General features: G+C 45.0%; 1 protein-coding gene across 1 annotated transcript in view; it reads right to left on the bottom strand.

The window, feature by feature from the left end:
- LOC121284946 (low-density lipoprotein receptor-related protein 1-like) overlaps nucleotides 1–24,561 on the bottom strand; it is a 1,922,347-nt gene that overhangs the window by 853,848 nt on the left and 1,043,938 nt on the right. Inside the window, exon 18 of the mRNA XM_041200912.1 lies at nucleotides 2,148–2,264. Coding sequence (XP_041056846.1) covers nucleotides 2,148–2,264 — 117 coding nt within the window. The remainder of the gene's footprint in view (nucleotides 1–2,147; nucleotides 2,265–24,561) is intronic.

Genomic DNA, 24,561 nt, shown 5'->3' with positions numbered 1-24,561 from the left:
CCCCACCTGGACTCCCTACCCCCGGACCACCCCCAACTCCCCGCTTAGTCCTTCCCCCTTGCCAACTGCATTCTCCACCTCTACTTCTTCCTCCAGCCTTACTCCCTCCCCTCTCCATACTCCTTCCTCTCGCCTGGACTCCCTCCCCTGTCCTCACTCCTTGCTCCCACCAGTCTCCCGCCCCTCTCCACACTCCTTCCTCTTGCCTGGACTCCCTCCCCTGTCCGCACTCCTTCCTCCCACTGGTCTCCCTCCCCTCTCCACACTCCTTCTTCCCCTCTCTTCACTCCTTCCCCCCTCTGAACTCCTTCCCTTACACCTTCCACCCCACTTACATCTACCTCCCCAGTTGCCATCTTCTCCCCCGATACCCTCTCCTCCCCCGTACTCCCTCCCCTCCAACCTACCCCTCCGACACCTTCATCCCCCTTCTCCCAACCTCACTCCCATGATACCTTAATTCACCCCTCCCAAACCACCCCACAACACCTTCATTTCCTCCCCAATCTCACCTACCCAACACCTTCATTCCCCCCTCTCCCAACATTAGTCCATCCTGACACCTAATTCCCCCACTTCAACCTCATCACATTTGAACACCTTCATTCACCCCCTCCCAGCCTCACCCCATCCTGACACCTTAATTCCGCCCCTCCCAATCTCACAACCACCCCTGACACCTCTTCCTCTCCCAGTTAATCCTAGCCTTCCTCTCCCACCCCCCGGTACACCTTCCTCCCCCAAACACAGCTGGACCTTCCTCTCCACCCCCTCGACCATCATCCATTGTGAGCAGATCCTCAATGGTGACTTTCCAACTTCTGTGAGCTGCTTTGCAGCAGAGCCATGTCCATGAAAGTCCACCCAGCATGCCATGGACGCTCCTCCAGTGTACCATTACTGTCGGACTGCAGCATCTTCTGTTCCTTGGATGTCCATGATGTGAGCAAAGCTCTGGCGCTAAGTCCCTACTTCTGCACGTCACACTTGTGAAGGTGTGTTCTGCACCGGTGTACAATCATGCCGATGTGGGTGGACGATTCAGCTTGGGGGGTGGAGTGGGGGTTGGCCTTATAATCATATGCATATGTATTACAGCGAGGTTCCTGATATCCAATAGCGAGAAACGTGGCCCGCCATTGACGTGCTGAGCAGACAATCACAAACTGGTTTCACAACATTGTGAAACCGATTTTTGGCCTTCTTGCCATATTGTCTGTTGATGCCACTGCCAGTGGGCATGGAACATTCTGCCCATAGTCTACATTGTGCTGAATTTTACAAAAGAAATTGCTTGCCATTAGAAATAATCACATCATTTACATGACTTTCTAGGGGTAGTCATCAAATATTGCAAAAGCCCAAGGCCTGCCCAGGACTAGGCATTTGCTTTCATGACCTAAGCCATAGAAACTCTACTTATACATTTAATTATCTATATATGGGTTATCAAACAACTTGCAACTCATCAATCTTTTCTGGTGAAATACTCTCCATTTTTCTTCACACGTCCCATTTTTAAAAAAAAAGTATTTATAGATAAAAAATGCAATTTCTGAATTTTTACTCTGTGAATTTGTCATGATTTCCCACTGTTTCATGCTTCATGTGTCACACTCAGAAACAGTCTTTACTACTTTTCTTTATCAGCCATAATAATGCCTACAAGCTTTGATGAAATAAATTGAAGAATTGTAGCAATTATAATGATTTCAGCGCTAATTTTAACCATCTTTTTTTGTCATGTTCTTCACACTTCAATAAAGCACTTACATCAATTGAACTCAGGTTAGTTTTAATCTTGCAGAAACTGTACAGTTATTACTTCAGGCAAGATTGAGGTGATAGCTATCAGCATCAGAAATTAGCAGCTCTGCAGTATAATGTGCTAGCTACCTTTCAATACTCTGTTGCTTCTCATAGCCCATCTGGTCAAAAGAGCAGAAGCCTCATAACCTAATTCCACTCAATGTGGTTAGTTAGATTAGATCTATCCGCAATATTAAATAAACTTGACATTCCCACTACATTCAGCAATGGAAAGCTCATAATTTATAATGCAATATTCTTGATAAGCTATACATTCTAAATGATGAACTGCAATACTGCCCATAGCAAACCAGTAGATTTTACAAGGAGCCACTAACCACATGACACAGCTTCATCAGATCGGTCTCCACAATCATCTTCTAAGTCACACACCCATGACAATGGGATGCAACGTCCACTGGTACAGGAAAACTGAGTGGGTTGGCAAGTCTTCCCTGCAATGAAACAACAACAATATGGATCAGAACATAGCAGATGTCAGGAATTAATATTGTTTTTCTATAATTGAACTACTTTTTCCAGAAGGGGCACCAGTCGCCTGGAAGGAATTTCAGACAAGGCTTAGGTAAAAACAAAAACAAAAAAAACTGCGGATGCTGGAAATCCAAAACAAAAACAGAATTACCTGGAAAAACTCAGCAGGTCTGGCAGCATCGGTAGAGAAGAAAAGAGTTGACGTTTCGAGTCCTCATGACCCTTCGACAGAACTTGAGTTCGAGTCCAAGAAAGAGTTGAAATATAAGCTGGTTTAAGGTGTGTGTGTGGGGGGCGGAGAGATAGAGAGAGAGAGAGAGAGAGAGGTGGGGGGGGGTGGTGTGGTTGTAGGGACAAACAAGCAGTGATAGAAGCAGATCATCAGAAGATGTCAACGACAATAGTACAATAGAACACATAGGTGTTAAAGTTAAAGTTGGTGATATTATCTAAACGAATGTGCTAATTAAGAATGGATGGTAGGGCACTCAAGGTATAGCTCTAGTGGGTTTTTTTTTATATATAATGGAAATAGGTGGGAAAAGGAAAATCTTAATAATTTATTGGAAAAAACAAAGGGAAGGGGGAAAACAGAAAGGGGGTGGGGATGGGGGAGGGAGGTCATGACCTAAAGTTGTTGAATTCAATATTCAGTCTGGAAGGCTGTAAAGCCCCTAGTCGGAAGATGAGGTGTTGTTCCTCCAGTTTACGTTGGGCTATGTCTGTCCTTGGCTTGCTGCATTGTTCCAGTGAAGCCCAACGTAAACTGGAGGAACAACACCTCATCTTCCGACTAGGGACTTTACAGCCTTCCGGACTGAATAATGAATTCAACAACTTTAGGTCGTGAGCTCCCTCCCCCATCCCCACCCCCTTTCTGTTTTCCCCCTTCCCTTTGTTTTTTCCAATAAATTATAAAGATTTTCCTTTTCCCACCTATTTCCATTATATAAAAAAAACCCCACTAGAGCTATACCTTGAGTGCCCTACCATCCATTCTTAATTAGCACATTCGTTTAGATAATATCACCAACTTTAACTTTAACACCTATGTGTTCTATTGTACTATTGTCATTGACATCTTTTGATGATCTGCTTCTATCACTGCTTGTTTGTCCCTACAACCACACCCCCCCCCACCTCTCTCTCTCTCTCTCTATCTCTCCGCCCCCCACACACACACCTTAAACCAGCTTATATTTCAACTCTTTCTTGGACTCGAACTCAAGTTCTGTCGAAGGGTCATGAGGACTCGAAACGTCAACTCTTTTCTTCTCTACCGATGCTGCCAGACCTGCTGAGTTTTTCCAGGTAATTCTGTTTTTGTTAAGGCTTAGGTAGATTAAGTCAAAAAGAGATAAATAACTTTTTTTTTAAAATTTAAAGAATCCAAGAATTATTTATTAAATGAGATCTGATAGTTTTAAAATATTCAAAGCGCAAGCAATTGCACAGGCTAATCTTAAAGATGGACTTTGTGTAGAATGGAAATCTAGTTCTTCCTTATCACTCGGCTAAGTATGATTACACCCCATTTTAATGAAATACTACACACCTTGTGCTATTAACTTAACCATTTCCATATAATGTTAATTTTTCTCCTATTTGTTTGTAAATGTTAATTTACTTTTCCACCCATTACTATGAGGTATTCTCAGACCATTTCAGCCATATTATGTGATCATGATTAAAATACTTCTAAATATTAAAATAATCTTCATGGAGTCCATAATTTGGCCATTTGAACCTGCACTGCTCCTGTGAAAGTATTATTCACTTTTTCCCCATACGCTCCAAAGTTTTTCTTCATCAAGCATCCAATAATTTGCCTTGTAAAAGCTATTATGCATTTCATTCCTATCACTGTTTCTGACTCCCTTAAAAGCTTCACTTGCAGTGCTTATGTCCTCTCCTTATTCTTCCTCCAAAAATTTATCAATGTATAATATTTAAATGCTTCATCTTCAATAAAGACACACGGGCAGAAATTTACATTCCCCTGCTGATGGGGTTCTAGGCAAAGGGCAGCTGTAAAATTTCCAGGATGGTCTTTCCATCGGGCTCCTACCCGCCCTGACCTCTCCACAATTTTATGCTGGGATGACCAAGGCCAAGGCTGGCCTGCCCACCCTTGCCCTAGTTGAGGCCCTTAAGTGGATAATTATTGACCACTTGAGGGCCATTTCCTGACCAGCTTCAATTTTTGGGCTGGTGGGAGGAGTTCAGAGGCAGGGAAGAAGTCCAAAAAATAACCAATTCAGACCTTGGCTGGGAGGGAATGGGGTTGGGGTGGGGGGGTGGGGGGGCGCCTCCATCAGCAGCCATCTTCTGGCACTGCAGGCTCTAGAGAGCTGCTGGCCAATCTGATTGGCTGGCAGCTCTCTGAGCTGGGACTACCTCCTGAGTAAGGGACGGAAGTCCCGCCTCCCAATAAATTAATGCTTGTTGGAGTGTTAAATGGCTGTGGGGAAGGAAATATCGGTGAGGATATATTCTTCGCTGTCTCCTTGGATGGCAGGAAGGGAAACCCCACCATCTTAAAAACCCTGGCCAAGGATCATCTTTATTAATTTTTTTTCAAAACAGCATGATAAACAATTAGAATTCTCGTTAGTCACGTTAATAATTTGATGTGCGCTAGATTTCTTTGGAAGGCCGTGCATGAGTGAAAGTTAATGAGGGGCTAACCATTCAGCTGCAAGATGCAGATTTCAAAGATGAGAATACATGTTCATGTTACCAGAGTATGTAAATTCTTTAAATATAATCGAGTTTACAAAGATGTCTGCAGATGCCACTTAGCTCACTAAAGGAGGTTGCGTCTGAGCTTCTGGCCCATTGTCAAAAGAAATAACCTGCATTTTTTTTCACATTTTCATGACCAAAACTGTGTTACATCCAATGAAGTATTGTTTGAAATGTAATCACAGTTGTAATGTAGGAAACATGACAGCCAATTTTCACACAGCTAGCTTCAACATATAGCGATGAAATAGCAACCAGATAATCAGTTTTAATGATGCTGGCTGAGGGATAAATATTGGCCAGGATACAGGGAAAACTGCCCTACTCTTTTTGAAATGGATTGCAAAAGAGAAAGAGTTTAAGATTAAACCGAAAATGTGTGCTTATGACAGATGTCAGGTCGATAATACAATTTTGAACCTGGCTGAATATATTCAGAGGGGAATTGAAAAAGCAAATAAGAGAAGCAAAGAGAGCAAATGAGAAGAGACAGGCAGCTAACATAAAAAGGAATCCAAAGTCTTTTATCGGCCTATAAATAGTAAAAGGGTGGACAAGAAGCAATAAGGTCAATTGAGGACCAAAAAGGGAATTTATGTATGGAGGTAGGTGCATGGCTGAGTTTCTAAATGAATACTTTGCATTTGCCTTTACCAAGGAAGAAGGTGCTGCCCAGATCACTGTGAAAGGGGAGGTAGTTCAGACACTTGAAATGTTTAAAATTGATAAAGAGGAGATAGTGGTTAGGTTGTCTGTACTTGATAAGGCACCAGGACCAGATGCGAGACATCCAAGGATACTGAATGAAGTGAGAGTGGAAATTGCGAAGGCTAAGGCCATAACTTTCCTACCTTCCTTAGACTTACGGGTGGTGCTAGAGGACCGGAGAATTGCAAATATTACACCATTGTTCAAAAAATGTGTTAAGATAAGCCCAGGAATGACAGGCCAATGAGTTTAAGCAAGGTGGTGCGAAAGTTTTTAGAAATGACAATGCGGGACAAAATTAATAGTCACTTAGACAAATGCAGATTAATTAAGGAAAGCCTGCATAGATTTGTTAAGGGAAATTACATATTTAACAAACTTGTCAGAGTTTTTTTGATAAGATAACAAAGTGGATTGATGAGGATAATGCTGTTGATGTGGTATACATGGACTTCCAAAAGCCATTTGATAAAGTGCCGCACAATTGACTTGTGATCTAAGTTAGAGCTCATGGAATAAAAGAAAGAATAGCAACACAGTACAAAATTGGCTGAGTAACAGGAGCAAAGAGTGGTGTTGAACAGTTGTTTTTTGGACTGGAGGAAGGTTTATATATTCCTTATATATTAATGACTTAGACTTTGGCATTTCAAAATTCGTGGATGATACACAGCTTGGGAGTATTTTGAACCATGAGGAGAATAATGTAGAACTTCAAAAGCACACAGACAGGTTGGTGAAACAGGTAGGCAAGTGTCAAGTGAAATTTAATGCAGAGAAGTATGAAGTGCATCAAGTAAGGATGTCAATATCCTGCTCAAAACGTTAACTCTGTTTCTCTCTCCACAGATGCTGTCAGACCTGCTGAATTTCCCCAGCATTTTCAGTTTTTATTTCCGATTTCCAGCATCCACAATATTTTGCTTTTATAGTAAGGATGTCAACAGTTCTAGTTCAGGAGTGCAGTGCTCTTCACATCGACTGTATTGGATGTTCTTTTGCTCACTGAACAGGGCAGATGGTATATTATAAGCACATAAGCACAATTAACATTTAGTTCCTGCAGTGTTATTAGAAACACTATTATTGCTCAAAAAGAATAAGCATGAACAGACATGTTGATTTAATATACTGTGAAACTAATGTACCATTAATATTGCATATACCAATAATTCTGCACACCCCTCCAATTCCTGCAGCCTTTGTGCCATTCAAAACAACTTCTAAATAAATCAACAATTGAATGCTTGGATGTAATGAGTTCTTTACAGTGAGGTTGTTGTATTGCCCATTATTTGTTGCCCATCTGCCCTCTGATTATGCGTAGATTTGCCATTAAAAATAAAAGCAGTGGGGATTGTAACGTACTGATGCAGCAATGCAAATGGAATACAGTAGGTTTTCATTCCCATCATGGAGTAACATGGTTTCACATCCACTACTTGATTTGAAATTCATTTATTCTGAATTCCTAATGTGTTAGACAAACTGTTATATCCTGTTAGGTGAATTGCACATAGCTAGCAATATCAAGGAAACTTACCCAATTTGCTAAGGCTGCTGGTCAGGAATAACTTGTTTTACTGAGTATCGGCACTAGCGCAATATAAAGGCAGTTTGTCTTACTTTGGCGGATATTTTTCCTATATTTTATCAGCTGCCTTTTTCGTTTTGTGCTCGTATATATCCTATGTTATGACTTGGATGTAATATTCAGATCTTACATTTCTGGACTTTCTATAATGCAACTTCTACTTGGTCTCTGACGAAGTCCGCCAAGTTATTGACACATAGACCTGGATTTTAGATACTGGGTTGGCTGTGCAGAGTTGGGACATTTCCCGACCCGGGAGAAAGAGGCCCAGAAGGTGGGATTTTTGTTCTGGGGTCAGGGGTGGGAGGGGGTGGGGGGTGGTGGGGGTAGGTGGGTTGGCAGGCAGCGGGCTGCATTAAAAGTTGGACCTGTCACCGCTGGAATGAGTGCAGTGGCTGCCGGGTGTGGTGACGGGGTGGTCAGAAGGCATCCCTCTCTGCACTGGCATTGTGTGGAAGATTGTAAAAAGACAATGGGAAGGATTTTTCCCTTGGCGGGCGGGTTCGGGGGGTGCGGGTGGGGGCAGTCGGGAAGCCGACTGTTGCCCATGATCGGGGCCAGACTGTGATTTCACGCTACGAGGCCACTTAAGTGCTCAGTGCTGCCTGTGTTGGGTGGGTGGAGGAGGGCAAACGTGAACTTCGTGCATACGCATGGGTTTGCACTGAAAAAGCTCCCTGAGGCACAGAGCTGCCTCAGGGAGATGAAGAGTTTTAAACATTAAAGCTAAAGATTTTAAAAAATGTTACAAAACATGTCCCTTCATAGTCAAGCAGAGTCAGCTTGAAGGCGACATCATGCTTGGCAAATTTACTGGAATTCTTTGAGGAGGTAACAGGCAGCACATATAAAGGGGAACCAGTAGATGTAATATATTTGGATTTCCAAAGGCGTTGGATAAGATACCACACATAAGGTTACTTAATAAGTTAAGAGCCCATGGTGTTGGGGGACTACCAATAATATACTAATATTAGCATCGATGGATGATTGGCTAACTAATAGAGGACAGGGTTGAGATAAGGGGGGCATTTTCAGGATGGTAACCTGTAACTAGTTGAGTGCCACAGGTATCAGTGCTGGGGCCACAATTATTTACAATATACATTCATGACTTGAATGAGGTAAGTGAATGTACTGTCGTTAAGTTTGTGGATTACACAAAAATAGGTGGGCAGGCGGTGAGGATGACACGCAAGAGTCTACAGAGGAATATGGACAGGTTAAGTGAATGGGCAAAAAACTTGGCAGATGAAAGATAATGTGGGAAAATGTGAGGTTATGCATTTTGGCAGGAAGAATAGAGGTGCTGAATATTAATTAAATGGAGAAAGACTACAGAAAGCCACAGCACAGAAGGATTTGGGAGTCCTTGTGCATGAATCCCAAAACGCTAACGTACATGCTCAGCAGATAATAGGGAAGGCAAATGGAATGTTAGCCTTTATTTCAAAGAGAATAGATTATAAAAATAGGGAAGTTTTGCTGAAACTATACAAGGCACTAGTTAGACCACAGCTAGAATACTGTAAACCGTTTTAGCCCACTTATCTAAGGAAAGATATACTAGCATTGGAGGCAGTCCAGAGAAGGTTCACTCAGTTGACCCCAGGTATGAAGGGATTTTCTTATGAGGAGAGGTTGAGTGGGTTGGGCCTGTACTCATTGGAGTTTAGAAGAATGAGAGGCGACCTTACTGAAACATGTAGGGCACAATTTTCAGTTTTGGGGGGGAGGGGAGAGAACGCAGATGCGGGCATGGGCGGGCGTGGACTTCTTTACCTGGGCAGGCCAATTAAGGCCCGCCCAGCGTACTTGCCGACTCCCGTGGATAGCGGGAGTGTGTGTGCAGCAGCGGGCGTACACAGTCTGCTGGGTCCAATGGCGACCCAGCAGTCTGTTTAAAAGAAGGCCTGGCAGCGTCCTGTAGGCTGGTGACAATGGCCAATTCGAGGGGCGCACCAAAGGGGGTTGGCTGAGCAGGCCAGGTTGCAGGGTCTGCCACAGGAGCAGGGCAGGCTGCAGGGTAGGCCAGTGGGGGGCCAATGCACCCCTCATTTTTCAGATGAATGCCTTGCCGCCCTCCTCAAGGTGGTGGCAGCACGGCGGGAGGCATTGGTCCCCCAGGATGGGAGGAGGAGGGCCCCCACCTGACCAAACATGCCTGGGTGGAGGTGGCAGAGGTGATGAGCTCCCGTGACGTGGTGCGGCTTACCTGGATCCTGTGCCGTAAGCGCTTCAACAATTTGTTGCACTCTGGAAGGATGAGTGCCATGTTGGCATTGGGCATTTAACCCAACAGGTGGCCTTAGGCTTTGAGGCACCCCTCCCCCACCAAGTCTTACTGTTGTGACTGTATTGAATCATGTTGGGCATTTCTCGTACACTGGGTGGGCAAGCAGATAGTGCCCATGCTTAAATCAACCTGAGTGGTTCATGAGGAGATGAGTTCTCCTCCGCACCATGTATTGCTCTTAGTCGCACAAGACTATTCTGGGGACAACCTGCAGGAGATGCACATACTCAGAACTCCAACACATGTCCTATGCAGGGTGATGAGATTGTGGAAGGGGAGCCTCAAAGTGTTGTGGCCAAGAACCATCTGCTGCCATCAACGCTGCATGTAGTTGCGCTTCCTTGCTAAGGGAGCAAAGACCGTGTGGTTCCTAAAGTGATGTATGCTGAATGTGTCCAAGGTGGCCATTGGTCGGGGGGGGTAGGGGGGAGCGGTGGGGGGAGTGGTGGTGTTGGGAGCAGGCGTAGTATCTTTGTGTGAATGATCAGCAGTAGCAGGGAGAGGAGGTACTGGAGGCCTGATGTGGCCCACTGTGGTTGGGGTGTGGCGTGCGTGTGCAGAGTCCATGAGCAATTAAACGCAATGAGTGGTCTTCTATCTTTCTCAGGAGAAGAATGCTCATAATGCGTCGGAGTATGCGGGGACTGGAGGGGGCTAGGCTCACCTCCTCATGTTAAGCCGCATCGAGCAGGAGGCCCTTGAGCTTGAGAGGCGCCATGCACCCAGGCCCACTGGTGCCGCTGGGGCTGGGGCAGAACGGCCAGGTATTTGAGGCCAACAGTGAGATCCGCAAGTCTTCCCAACATCCATAGCACTGATGCTTGTTCAATTTGTCATTGTTGCAACATTGCTCGGTCACAGAGTGATAGAGTCAGAGGTGTGGAGCACAGAAAAAAGTCCTTCAGTCCTTCGAGGATATGTGGGTCAAACATGCATCTAAGTCTTATCCCATTTTCCAGCACTAGGCCCATGGCCTTGTATGCCATGGCAGCGTAACTGTACATCCAAATACTTATTACATGTTAGGAGGGTTTCTGCGTCTTCCACCCTTTCAGGCAGTGAGTTCCAGACTCCCAGCACCCTCTGTGTGCAAAAGTTGCTCATCACATCCCCTGTAAACCTCCTGCCCCTTACCTTATTCTATGCCACCTGGTTACTGATCCCTCTGCCAAGGGGAAAAGTTCCTTACTGTCGACCCTATCTAAGTCCCAGGTAAGTTTAGACACCTCAATCATGTCACCCCTCAATCTCCTATGCTCCAGAGGAAATAACCTCAGTCAATGCAATCTCTCCTCATAAGGGAAACTCTCCAGGCCAGGCAACATCCTGATAAACGTCCTCTGCACTCTCTCCACTGCAATCACATCCCTCCCATAAAGCACATTCTGCACGCCTAAGCAGCGTTTTCTGCAGTTGGAACATTACCTCCCTGCTCCTATATTTTATGCCTTGGCTAATAACGGCAAGTATGGCATATGCCTTCTTAAGCAGCTTATGTATCTGTCCCGCTACCTTAAGGGACCAGCCGACATGTACACCAAGGTCCCCCTTATCCTCGTTAGTTCCTACGGCCCTACATTCATGGTGTATTCCCATGCCTTGTTTGTCCTGCCCAAGTGCATCACTCCACACTTATCAATATTACGTTCCATTTGGCATTCATCAGCCCATCTGACCAGCCCGTCTGTATCCGCCTGTAATGTAAGGCTATCCTCCTCACTATTTGCCACCCCACCAACGTCTGTGACTGTTGGTTCTGGAAGTTGAGTGCATAATGAGCCAGAGGGAAAGAGATAAGGTTTGTCACTGTGTGCACGCTAACTGATCCACTGTTGTTCATTTCAGCATCATCAGAGCAGGGCCAGCAGGAGGAGCTGCAGATGCCCCCTCATGCCTGAGGGCTTTCAAGTGTCACCTGCGTCACACCATTTTTGCAAGGCAAGGATAAGTGCAGGTACTAGCACCTCATGGGCATTGGAACATTGGCTATTGTCCTGGGGCACACTGGAGAGGGCACTTCACATTCGCTGGAGGAGCTGGCAGAGAAAGAGTGCCGAGGGTGCCAACAGTCGGAGGACTGCAGGGGACCAGACACATGCTCAGTCGCTGCCTGATGATGTGTCTCTGGAGTCGTCCGTGAGGTAGCGGGTGCAGGAAATGCAGTCGGGTGTGCGGGAGTGATACATGAGGCTGTGCTTCGCTTGGTGTCTGTGGTAGAGGAGTCCATGCGGAGCATCACTGATGCAATAAGCCTCAGGGCAGAGCGTCATGCTTCCTCCATGGAGAGAGTGGTGACTCTCGTGGTGAGAGGCTTCCAGGAGAACAGTCAGGTCCTCCTGGGGTTATGCTCGGACCTGCAAGCCCTCACAACACCATTGGCCACAGCTGGTCAGTGCCAATGTGGGAGATGGTGTGGGCTTCAAGCTTCCCAGCTCGTTGCCCATCCATCCACAGTGAGCAGGGAGGTCTGAGGCGACCTCATGCCGGTGCAGCAACTGCCAGTTGTATCTGCGGGCTCCTCTCAAGGCGCTCCAGATGAGAGCACCAGCTGCTCAACCCCTCTGTGACTACTTAATCCAGTGAGGCTGCAATGACAGGGGAGATGCCAGCTGTGCAACTGGCAGATCCCTCCCAAGCGGGCCCAGCACAGGCTCCATGGGCCAGAGGATGACCATCAAGGTAATCGAGGCCAACAGGACAGCAGAATCAGCAAGCTGTCTCAGATGCCAATTCCAGCAATGAGGCAGCATCAAGATGAAAGCATAAGGCACCGTAGGCGCACCATGGGTTTCTCATTGGTGCTTTTGTGTTGTACGAAATTAGGGCCTTATAATTTAGTTTTGCTCGCTTACAGTATTGTTTTGGAATTGGGAGAACATCTGATGTTTAAATTAAAAACCAGATGTGTGACCATGGCTGAGGGTGGCTCGTTTGTTCTGCATGTGCATGTTTAAGATAAATGTCATGAGTTTTTGTTTGGACATTGAAATTTATGTCCAAAGCCCTTAGTCCCTGCTGATGATCTGGCAGATTTTGCACTTCAGTGCCGAGTGTGGATGCGCCAGGCAAGGCTGGTCCTGCTGATTCATTTGTGTTGTGCTAGCTGAAGGCTCATTGGATTAAAGCTTCCCTGGTATCCCTGGCTCCTTCTTGGCGTCCCGGGTCAGCGCCTACCCCCTCAGCATTCCCCTGTGCATGCTCATCCTCAGAATCAATGCTGGACTCATCAAGTGCACCCACATCCACTGTGTCAACATCTTCATTGTCCACTGCATCCCCCCTTTCCAACGCAAGATTGTGTAGAGCGCAGCATGCAACCACTATCACCAACACACGATCTGGGGGGTACTGGAGTACGCCCGCTGAGCGGTCCAGGCATCGGAAGCGCAACTTGAGAAGACCGATGGCTCTCTCCACCACAGCCCTTGTGGAGGCGTAGCTCCTATTGTACCGCTGCTCAGCTTCTATTCTTGGATGGTGGAGAGGGGTCATGAGTCACCTTCTGAGGGGATAGCTCTTGTCACCCAGCAGCCACCTATCAAGCCAAGCCAGAGCACTGAAGACCCCTGACACCTGGGAGTGTCTGAGGATGTAGGCATCATGGGAGCTGCCTGGGTACCTTGCACAGACTTGTAGAATTTGCATTCTGTGATCACACAGTATCTGCACGTTCATGGAGTGGAAGCCCTTCCTGTTGACGAAGGCACCGGGCTCACCTGCTGGCGCCTTGATGGCCACATGTGTACAGTCTATTGCACCGTGGACGCGGGGGAAGCCAGCAGTGGCCGCAAAGCCTCTGGCTCGCTGTGCCTGACTTGCCTGGTCGCAGCGGAAGTGGATGAAGGTCAATGCACGTCTGAACAGAGCATCTGTAACCTGCTAGACACAAGTGTGGACAGATGATTGGGAGACACCAGAAAGATCACCAATCGAGCCCTGGAAGGAGCCAGAGGCATGGAAGTTGTGGACAACTGTGACCTTAAGAGCCATTGGCATGGGGTGTCCGCCCACACAGTTAGCGGAGATCTCAGGGCCAATCATCTGACAGATGTAGTTGACTGTCTCCCTTGACAGTTGGAGCATCATTCGGCACTGCGCCTCAATCATACTGAGGTAGCTGCTTCGCCACCTGTATACCCTGGCAGCAGGGTAGTGGCGTCTTCTGTGGCCCCTTTCACCTTGGATTACCTCTTGCCCCTGTGCCCCTTGTGCCTGCGCCTGTTCTCCCAAAGGTGGCTCTCCTGGAGGCTGAATGTGCACTCCTGGTCTCCTCCCCTTTCTAGCCCTCCCTTCCTCCTCAGAGGAGCTGCCTCCAGCGGACATGTCAGATCCCATATCCAGGCTAAAGGAAGGCCTCTGGGAAGCTGCAGACCTGCTAAAAATTCCTAACTGCAGAGTGTTGACCTGAAGGTTCAAATTACACAGAAAGCTGCTGGAATGCGTTCTGAACTACTGCAAATCACACAGGCAAATTTAAAATACTTCCTCCAATAAATACTCCACAAAGCAGATTGACGACCCCACTGAGCCCTCTTATCCCACCTGCCTGTGCACCGACCAAACATCACACGGGCACCTAAAAATCGCCGTCGATTGACGAATTCAGGGCCTTAACTAGCCAGTTAATTAATGGCAGACATGAATCGAACTTCATCGCGTGTCCGCCCAGCGAAATATCGCAATGGCGTGCGGTGACGTCTGGATGCTCGTCCGATGTAACCGCACATCATTTTACGAGCAGACGTTCGGGTCCCGACCCTCGCATGTCAAACTGAAAATTCTGCCCATAAGGTTCTTCAGGGGCTTAACAGGGTAGATGCTGAGAGGCTGTTTCCACTTGTGGGAGAGTCTAGAACCAGAGGGCATAATCTCAGAGGAGGGGGTCACTCGTTTAAAACAGAGATGAGAAGGAATTTCTTCTCTGAAGGTAGTGAATCTGTGAAATTCTTTGCCACAGAAGGCTGTAGAGGCTGGGTTGTTTAGTATGTTCATGTCTGAGATAGACAGATTTTTAATCAGTAAGGGAATTGAGGGTTATGGGGAAAAGGCAGGAAAGTGAAGTTGAGGATTATCAGATCAGTCATGATCTCATTGAATGGCGGAGCAGACTCGATGGGCTGAATGGCCTATTTCTGCCCCTACATCTTACGATCTTATGGTCTACAAATTGGTAGCTGTGGTTCCTACATCATGAAAGTAACTAGACCTCAAAACTACTTAATTGACCTAACGCACTTTGAAAAGTCCTGAGATCATGATAGGCAGTACATAACTGCAATATATTCAACTTATCCAACTGAAATTTCATTTGTGATATTTTATTATATAGCTTGTAAGGCTTGCACTGAAAAGCAAGTACTTCTCAATTTCCACCACAAATTTCCTGAATATTTCAATTATACTAATCAATTTTTGAGGTTTATAGTGGTTCTTTACTTGCTAAATACATTTAAAGGATAATCATTACTGGAGCATCCTGCTTAACTGCCAAATTTTAATTACCACAGATGCAATTGCACTTTTGAGAGTCATACTTTACAAAATTAGGCAATATCACACAACTTTTGCTAATGTTGGTAAACTGCAATGAAAATGGGCATATCAGTTCTTTTTGAATAGAAGATCAAATGGGTCCATTCAACTTCAGAAGGTCTGCCAGAGGAGGACCCTCAATTTGACAGTATAATTCCTGATATCAGCCGTGATCAATGGAATTGCCCTGCTAATTCTGTATACATAATGAACTCTTAACAGTCCTCTCTTAATCCCAGAGAAATTATTTCTGATATTACTTGTAATTACAATATCTATAAAATTCAAATATTAACTTTAATATTTACTGAATAAACTAAAGATTGAAGCAGGAAATTTGTCACTTGTTATTTAAAAGCAAAGATTAGCAGAACATGAATATCACAATTAATCATCACATATTTTTGTGCATAGTTTAACTTTTCTTTGTGCTGCTTGTTGATAGCTTCCAGTTGGATTACTTCCATTAATTTTATGTCAATATACCATCGACTTAAATTCTATATATGTAAAAATTAAGCTCAGTTCATATGAAAGTATTTACCATCCTATAATTGGAATATGATTTAAAATTTTATAATCTGTTTTACCTCGCAGCTTCATCAGAATACAGCTATTGCTAATTGCCAAGACTTTGGCCCGTACCAACCTAGGAAATTAGTTAGCCTACCAGATTTGGGAGATTTTAACTTTCTCCAGTTGGCAGAAATGGGGCAGTCTGGGATTGAAAATGAAGGTGCTGAACTTGCCCCCCCCCAATCCAGCTCTGTCTCTATTTTCCTGGGTCCTTCTGCTAGGTAGCCGAAGTAGCTGCCTGAATCTGGTGGAAGCCTAATACAGCTACGCAAATTGGAGTTCTGTGAGGCTTTTTAAAAATTGGGTGGCATCTGTCAGGACAGTCTGCTCAGAAAAACCTGAGGTTACGGCAGAAGAGGCCCAGAAAGGTGAGTGCTAAATTAATCTTTGTGAGGTCAGCAAGAGCAGGTGTGCTACTCTGGGATCCGCAAGCATAACATGGGCTGCTGTTGCCCCGATGCCTTTCTCTCCATTCCATGATCAAAACCAACCCCCCAGGCTACATTTTTTGGCTGGTTCAGCCTCTGTGATGTCCAATATTTTCTGCACCACAGCAACCATTTTTCAGCTGAACAAAAGATAGCTTTTCAGGGAAATTTGTGGTGGGCTCTTAATACTGTTGTTCCGTAGCACAAATATGTTAGTTAAGTCTTTTACAAGTGAAATGTACTTAAATAATATTCAAAAAAGAAAAAGGAATGATAAATTCAAGTGATAGAGCTCATAATCTGTAAACAAGGTTCTGTGTCATTAAAAGCTAAAGTTACCTCTTGCCATTGTTGAATATAGTTTGTTGGAAATTCTGCAATAAATTCTTGAGTTATCAAGGATTTGGTAAAGAACCATTTTCCACTTCTGGCTCAATGGTAAAACCGCTTGTGTTTAATTTCAGGAAAAAAAAATCACAAGCTGAAAGCCAGGTACTTAGTGAGCCTTATCACTCAAATAAAGTTCCCTGATCTTTATTAATCAGACCAGGTACACACCTGCTAGACAGCAGTGGTGCACAAGCGCAAGATAGTGATGGAAAATGAAACAACAGGAGGAGGCTGCACAAATATCCCCATCCTCAGTCATGGGAAATCCCAGCACATCAGTGCAAAAGACAAGGCTAAAGCATTTGCTACCATCACAGCCTCCTCCTGATGTCCCCAGCATCACACATGCCAGTCTCCAGTCAATTCAATTCACTAACTCCACGAGATATCAACTAACAGCTGAATGCATTGGATACATTGCAAAGTCCATGGGCACTGACAACATCCTGGCAGTAGTACTGAAGATTTGTGCTCCAAAACCAGCTGCATCCCTAACCAAGCTGTTCCAGTACAGCTACAACAATGGCATCTGCCCAACAATATGGAAAATTGCCCAGGTAAGTCCTGTCCAAAAAGAGCTGGAAAAATCTAACTTAGCCAGTTCCCACCCCATCAACCTACTCTTGATCATCAGCAAAATGATGGAAGGTGTTGTTGACAGTGGGATCAAGCTGTACATCCACAGATCACTGATGCTCAGTTTGCATTCTGCTCGTGCCACTTGGCTCCTGGCCTTATTGCACAGCCTTGGTCCAAACATGAGCCTGACTTTTACGCTCCCCCACTGGTGGGTTTTTAGGCGGGGAGGGGGGATCGTGAAATTGAAGGGACGGGATTTTCTCAAGGTCTTGCTTGCTCCAACCTCGCAATGATTTTACGCTGGGGTGGGAAAGGCCTTGGACGGCAAGCCTGCCCTTTCCCCAATTGAGACCCTTCAGCAGCCAATTAATGGTCACTTAAGGGCCGTTTCCAGCCCCAAATTTTAGCCTGGTGGGAAGACTGAAGCTCTGTAGAGAAGCTCAAAATAGATCAAGGTTACATCCAAGGTGGGAAGGGGGTTGTGCCTCCTGCAGAAGCCCACTTATGAAGTCGCACACCCCCCCAATACCTTTAAGTTCTGGTGGTCTCCAGACCTCCTCCACCACCCTGGCCTCTCCCCTGAGACCCCAATCACCACCCCTGCTGTGCCCCAGGCCTTCCCTACCTGGCCCACCCTGGAACCCCCTGAACTTACCTAGTTCTCCAGTTCCCGAACTTAATATCTGATGTCTTCTTGAATTTCCTTTTCTATCGACTGCAATGCTGTTGCTATAGGCACTGCAGAGCTGATTGGCTGGCAGCTCTCTCAGACGGGACTTCCTCCCGAGTGAAGGGCAGAAGTCCCACCTGCTACCAATTAACGCTTAATGGCGTGGAAATTGGAGCTGGGGCAGTCAGAGTCAGTGGGGGTGTGTTCCCTGCCGACTCTTCAGTGATGGGAAACAAGACGCCGCCTTTTGAAAAATTCAGATCATAGACAAATAAATGGAAGTGAAGAGGTGAGGTGAGAGTGACTGCCCTTGAGATCAAGGCAACATTTGACTGAGTGTGGCATCAAGGAGCCCTAGCTAAAACTGAAGTGATTGGGAATCAGAGAGTAACCTCTCCACTGGGTGCAGTCATACCTAGCACAAAGGGAGATGGTTGGGATTGTTGGAGGTCACACATTAGTTCCAGGATATCACTGTAGGAGTTCATTAGGGTAGTCACCTAGTCCCAACCATCTTCAATAGCTTCATCAATGATCTTCCCGCCATCATATCACCAGAAGTGGGGATGTTTGCTGATGATTGCACAATGTTCAGTACCATTCGTAACTTCTCAGATACTGAATCAGTCTGCGTCCATATGCAGCAAGACCTGGACAATATCCAGGCTTGGGCTGATAACCGGCAAGTAACGCACAAATGCCAGGCAATGTCTATCTCCTCTTGACATTCAATGGCATTAACAAGGATGAATCCTCAACTATCAACATCCTGGGGTTTACCATTGATCAGAAACTGAACTGGACCAGCCATATAAAAACTGTGGCAAGAGCCAGTCAGATGCTGGGAATTCTGCGGTGAGTAAGTCACCTCCTAACCTGCTAAAACCTGTTCATCATCTCCAAGGTAGACTTCAGAATGTGATGGAATACTCTCCACTTGCCTGAGTAAATGCGGCTCTGACAACACTCAAGAAGCTTGACAGCATTCAGGGCAACGTTGCACTGTGACAACTCATCAAGCCTCCTTTGGCAGCACCTTCCATACTCACAACCTCTACTACCTAGAAGGACAAGCGCAGCAGATGTGCGGGAACACCACCAGCTGCAAGTTCCCCTCTCAGCCACTGGCCATCCTGACCTGGAACTATATTGCCTTTCCTTCATTGTCCCTGGGTCAAAACCCTGAAACTCCCTTCCAAACAGCACTGTGGGTGTACCTATGCTACATGGACTGCAGCGGTTCAAGAAGGAGGCTCACCACCATCTTCTCAGGATTACTTAGAGATGGGCAACAAATGCTGGGCCTTGTTCGCAAGAGCCCACATGAAAGAATCAAACTTTTAAAAACTGCCTACCCATTCTGCTTTTAGAAGTAAAATTTGCAGTCGGATAATGAATATGAAGAATAGAAGATGCTGGTGATTTACAGAAAGATTGCTCCATATACCATAACTCATCCAATATTTCTGAGATTGCAATATGTTCAGTACTGAAAAACATTCAACATATGACTGTAAACATCCATCTTTATAACTTTTGCAGAGCATCAACGGAGACAGGAAATGCAATTGCAAAGCCATTAATGTTTAAGATTGAGATGGTGATTATAATACTTGATAGATTGGGTCCATTGAGATTTCATATTAAGCCAAAATGAAAATGTGTCAATTGGAGCAACTTTAAACGTTTTCATCTCTATGTGGAAAAAAGGGAATTTAGGGTATAATTTATGTAGATGATACACTGGAATAACTTGACATGGGCTGAAGTTTTTTGACTTCACAGGAGGAGCTCTTCCTCCTCCTGGACCTATCAAAAACAAATATTTAAAAGTTTCAAGTCTTTTAATAAGCTTTGGCTAAGCCTCTCAAAACCTCGTTAAATGACTGCAAGTTTTGTGGCACAGGCTCTGCCCATTTGTATCTGCAAATTGCACTGGGGGTCCCACAACTTCTGGAGGCTGCAATTTGCAAATTGAAGCAGTCTTCTGGCTGTTTCATTTACAGGTCAGCCTTAATTTGGCATCAGTGAAATGGTCGAGGTGCCATCCGATTTTCAATTGCTGTCCATCCAGTTTTTAGAGAAGGAGTCTGTGACTGGCAGTTGAAAATTGCCCTCTTGACATCATAATCTCATTGCAGCCCAGAGATATTTCAGGCCATTGTTCAAATAATTGATGAAACAAACAAATATTTTCTAATTTGTTTACCACATGGGAGGATGGAGCTCATGGCTAAGGGAGTAAACCCAACAAAATATGGAGTGGAGTCGTCACAGGCCGTAGGTGTTCCCCTTATGTTAACACCTTTCGCTTCACTTCAGCTAAAGTACAACTTGACAATGAAACATCAGGCCTCCACCAAAACGGAGACAGGGCCAAATTCCATTTTTATAATTACTGCTTTATCTTTAACTGTATCTAGTTGTGTGTGTGTGATAGTATGGGTGAGTTATGTGAGTGAGATGTCACGTTTTAATTAATCTCTGGGGCAAGTGTGTGAGAAATAAACTAACCTTCCTCATTTTAAAGTACAAAGGCTTGCTGCTGGGCTACTTAAATTGGCTCAATCACTCTGAGGGTAAGAAAATAAACACATTCATGTACAAATATAGTGATCATGGGCAATGAAAAGTAACACCTTAAAACTGTCCAATGACACTATGCAAACAAAGAAGAGTGACCTTTCGACTTGAAAGCTGGAATGTGAGGACGAGATGCCCTGCCGTGAACAATGGCCCACAATCACTCCTCACACCTGCAACTAACTAGGTCCAAGACATATATAGGCTCTTGTCTTTCCTCTGGAAAACAGCCCATATGGTTGAGAGTTGGGTGGAGATGCAAGGCAAGTCTGCGCATCCTAAAACCATACTTAGGCTACCGTCATGACACAGTACGTCATGACAGTACTATAAATCTTTAAAGGCATAACTTTAAAATCTACCTTTAAAAACAAACTGAAAGTTAAGATGGCTCCTCAGTGTTATTAGGCAGTTTTGTGGATTAAATCATCTGATCTCTCAAGGGAACAAAGATAACTTCTCTGATATTGACTCACTACGGTTTCGACCAGGAGATAAACAAAGCTCTATCAACAATTCATTATAGAAATGCAAATCTGGCTTTGGCCACCCAAATATCACGAGGTGGGATAAGACTTCAGACAGTTAATTAAGTTAGCACAATCCCTTAATTGGGGTCATGACTCAACACTGATGTGGGGTCACCAGATATAGTGGCCATCTTTGTTAAGTTCCAACAGATGTTTAGAAATTAAGCCCTAAACCAAGACAGGGTTTTATTGCTTGTCATAAAGCTCTTCACAGATAGCACTAGTGCGGGCTGTTATCCCTTTTATACAACTAAATGGGTACATAGTTAAACAACCTAATAATTAGCAATTGAACTTCTTTAACTGTATCCTTCCCTAACAATCTTGCCTCCTTGCTAAAGGTAAATCAGAAAATTCAAAATGCTTTTCAGAGATATCTTCAGAGATGCAGACAGAATTCCATCAGAGAGAGAGGGGGAGAGAGAGAGAGAGGGTGTCCAACAGGACATTGGCCACTGCAGCTAGTTAAGCAACGAAGTAACTCCCTACAATATCTTGAGAGAGAAATGAAGCCTCCCTGTCTCCTCTAACCTGTTCCATCTTCAAACTTACCTGTGAAAACAACCTCCGGGCAGATCAACCCTAGGAACCATTACAACTACTGAGAAATCTCTGCATTTTCAAGGTTTTCACTTCAGTAAAAGTACAACTCAACAATGAAACGTCAGGCCTCCACCAAAATAGAGACGGAGTTAAATTCCATTTTTATAATTACTGCTTTACCTTTAACTGTATCTAGTTTTGAGTGTGTATGTGTGTAGTGTGGGTGAGTCGTGTGAGTGAGACTTCACATTTTCATTAACCTCCTGGGAAAGTGTGTGACAAATAAACTAACCTTCTTCATTTTAAAGTACAAAAGCTTGCTGCTGGGCTATTTAAATTAACTCAATCATTCTGAGGGTAACACCTTAAAATTGTCCAGTGACACTATGCTGCAAACAAAGAAAGGTGACCTTTCGACTTGGGAGCTAGAACGTGAGATGAAATATGTCCCACCATGGACAATGACCCACACTCCACATGAAGTGTACGCAAGACAGCCCTGATTGACCATGAGCTACAAAAGTTTGGTGTCAACATTGCCGCTGTCCAAGAAACCAGATTAGCTGACACAAGTTCTATTCGAGAGGCAAATTACACCTTTCATTGGCACAGAAGGGTGCTGAAGGCGGCTGTGATCATGGTGTAGGCTTCGCAGTGAGAAACTGGCTGACATATTTAATTGAGCCACCAGTAGCAACTTCGGAGCACCTCCTCTTCCTGCAGTTATCATCTGATGAAGGCGCAGTCAACATCAGATGTGTCTACGCACTTACTCTGTATGCCAGCATTGCAGACAAGGAGCATTCCTATGACTCCTTAGGTGACATTTTGAGGAACATTCCACATGGTGAGAGGTTATTTATTCTACATGACTTCAACGCATGTGTTGGGGCAGACAGTGATTCATGTCTGACGTGCCTCAGTTGACGAAGGGTGGGCAAAGCCAACGACAACAGGCAACTCCTTCTTGAACTTTGGGCCCTGAATGAACTCTACATCACCAGCACCTTCTTTCAGGGTAGACATCACCACAAGGTATCATGGAGACACACAAGATCTAGATATTGGTACCAGCTGGACGTGGTCATCATTAGAAGGCAAAATCTGCCCACTATTTTACATACGTGTACCTACCACAACAAAGATTGTGACACTGATCACTCGCTTGTCAGCAGCAGAGTGAAGGTGCACGCATGAAAATTTTGCATTTCCCAATATGATGGTCCGTCATGTATTAACAACCCTTGCACAAGTAACAATAACAAATACGAACACGTTGTATTATTGTTCAAATGATTGCTACCCACCAATGGTTTACTGCAAAGTGCCAATGGTTTGATGAAGCTTAGAAGTCACTAAGTTGAGTCAACTATGAAGCAACAAAAGCATAATTTGGAAAAGGCGGAACCCACAACAGGAAACTGGTTTGAGAGCCACTCAGCTGAGATGACATCTGTCTTTGATGCAAAAATTAAAGCCTACATGATGCATAACATAAATCCAAGAGCTAAAACACTGTATGACCCGAAAGTAGCCTGGACAGATGGGCAAAAGACGAAAAAAACTGTGAAAATTAACATTGGATCAACTTATGTCAAGAAATCCAAACTGACTGTGACCATGGTGATTTACAAGCCATGTACAAAGGGGTCAAGAGGGCACTGGGCACTGCCAATACCAAAGTTGCTCCCCTGAAGCCTATCCCCAATTGCCTTTGAGAAGGTGGTGGTGAGCTGCCTTCTTGAACCGCTGCAGTCCACGTGCTGTAGGTACATGTTAGGAAGGGAGTTTTAGGATTTTGACCCAGCGACAGTGAAAGAACAGCAATATAGTTCCAAGTCAGCATGTTGTGTGGCTTTGAGGGCAACTTGCAGATGGTGTGTTTCCATGCATTTGCTGTTCTTGACTATCTAGATGGTAGAGGTCATGGGTTTGGAACATGTGGCTGAAGAACACTGGTGAGTTGCTGCAGTGCATCTTGTAGATGGTACACACTGCTGCCACTCTGTATTGGTGGTGGAGGAAGTGAATATTGAAGGTGGTGGATGGGGTGCAAATCAAGCAGGCTGCTTTGTCTTGGATGGTGTTGCGCTTGTTCAGTGTTGTTGGAACTGCACTCATCCAGGCAAGTGGAGAGTATTTCAACATACTCCTGCCCTGAGCCTTGTAGACAGTGGACAGACTTTGGGGAGTCAGGAGGTGAGCTATTTGCCACAGAAATTTCAACCGATAAACCTGATCTTGTAACTACGGTATTTATATGGCTAGTCCAGTTCAGTTTCTGGTTAATGGTAACACTCAGGATATTGATAGTGGGGGAATTCAATGATGGTAATGCCATTGAGTGTCAAGGGGGAGGTGGCCATTGACTGGCACTTGTGTGGTGTGAATGTTACTTGCCAGTTATCAGCCAAAGCCTAAATGTTGTCCAGGTCTTACTGCATAGGGGTATGGATTGCTTCAATTTCTGAAGAGTCTTGAATGGTGCTGAACATTGTGCAATCATTATCGAGCTTCTCCATTTCAGACCTTATGATGGAGGAAAGGTAATTGATGTAGCAGCTGAATATGGTTGGGTCTATGACACTACCCTGAGGAACTCCTACAGTGATATCCTGGAGCTGAGATGACTGACCTCCAACAACCACAGCCATCTTCCTTTGTGCTAGGTATGACTCCAACCAATGGAGAGTTTTCCTCCTGATTCCCACTGACTCCAGTTTTTCTAGCGCTCCTTGATGCCACACTCAGTAAAATTCTGCCTTGATGTCAAGAGCAGTCACTCTCACCTCATCTCTGGAGTTCAGCTCTTTTGTCAATGTCAATGTCAAAGGCTATAATGAGGTCAGGAGCTGAGAGGTCCTAGCAGAACCCAAACTGAGCATCTATGAGTAGGTTATTGCTATCAAGTGGGGTAAGTGCCATTTGCTAGCATTGTCAGTGACACCTTCCATCAATTTGCTGATGATCGAGAGTAGACTATTAGCGCAGTAATTGGCCTGGTTGGGTTAGCCCTGTTTTTTCTTGACAGGGCATAACTGGGCAATTTTTCACATTGCTGGGTAGATGCCAATTTTGAAGCT

This window comes from Carcharodon carcharias, chromosome 12 (genome assembly GCF_017639515.1).
Source record: "Carcharodon carcharias isolate sCarCar2 chromosome 12, sCarCar2.pri, whole genome shotgun sequence".
Lineage (NCBI taxonomy): Eukaryota > Metazoa > Chordata > Chondrichthyes > Lamniformes > Lamnidae > Carcharodon > Carcharodon carcharias.
This window is presented reverse-complemented; position numbering and strand designations above follow the sequence as displayed.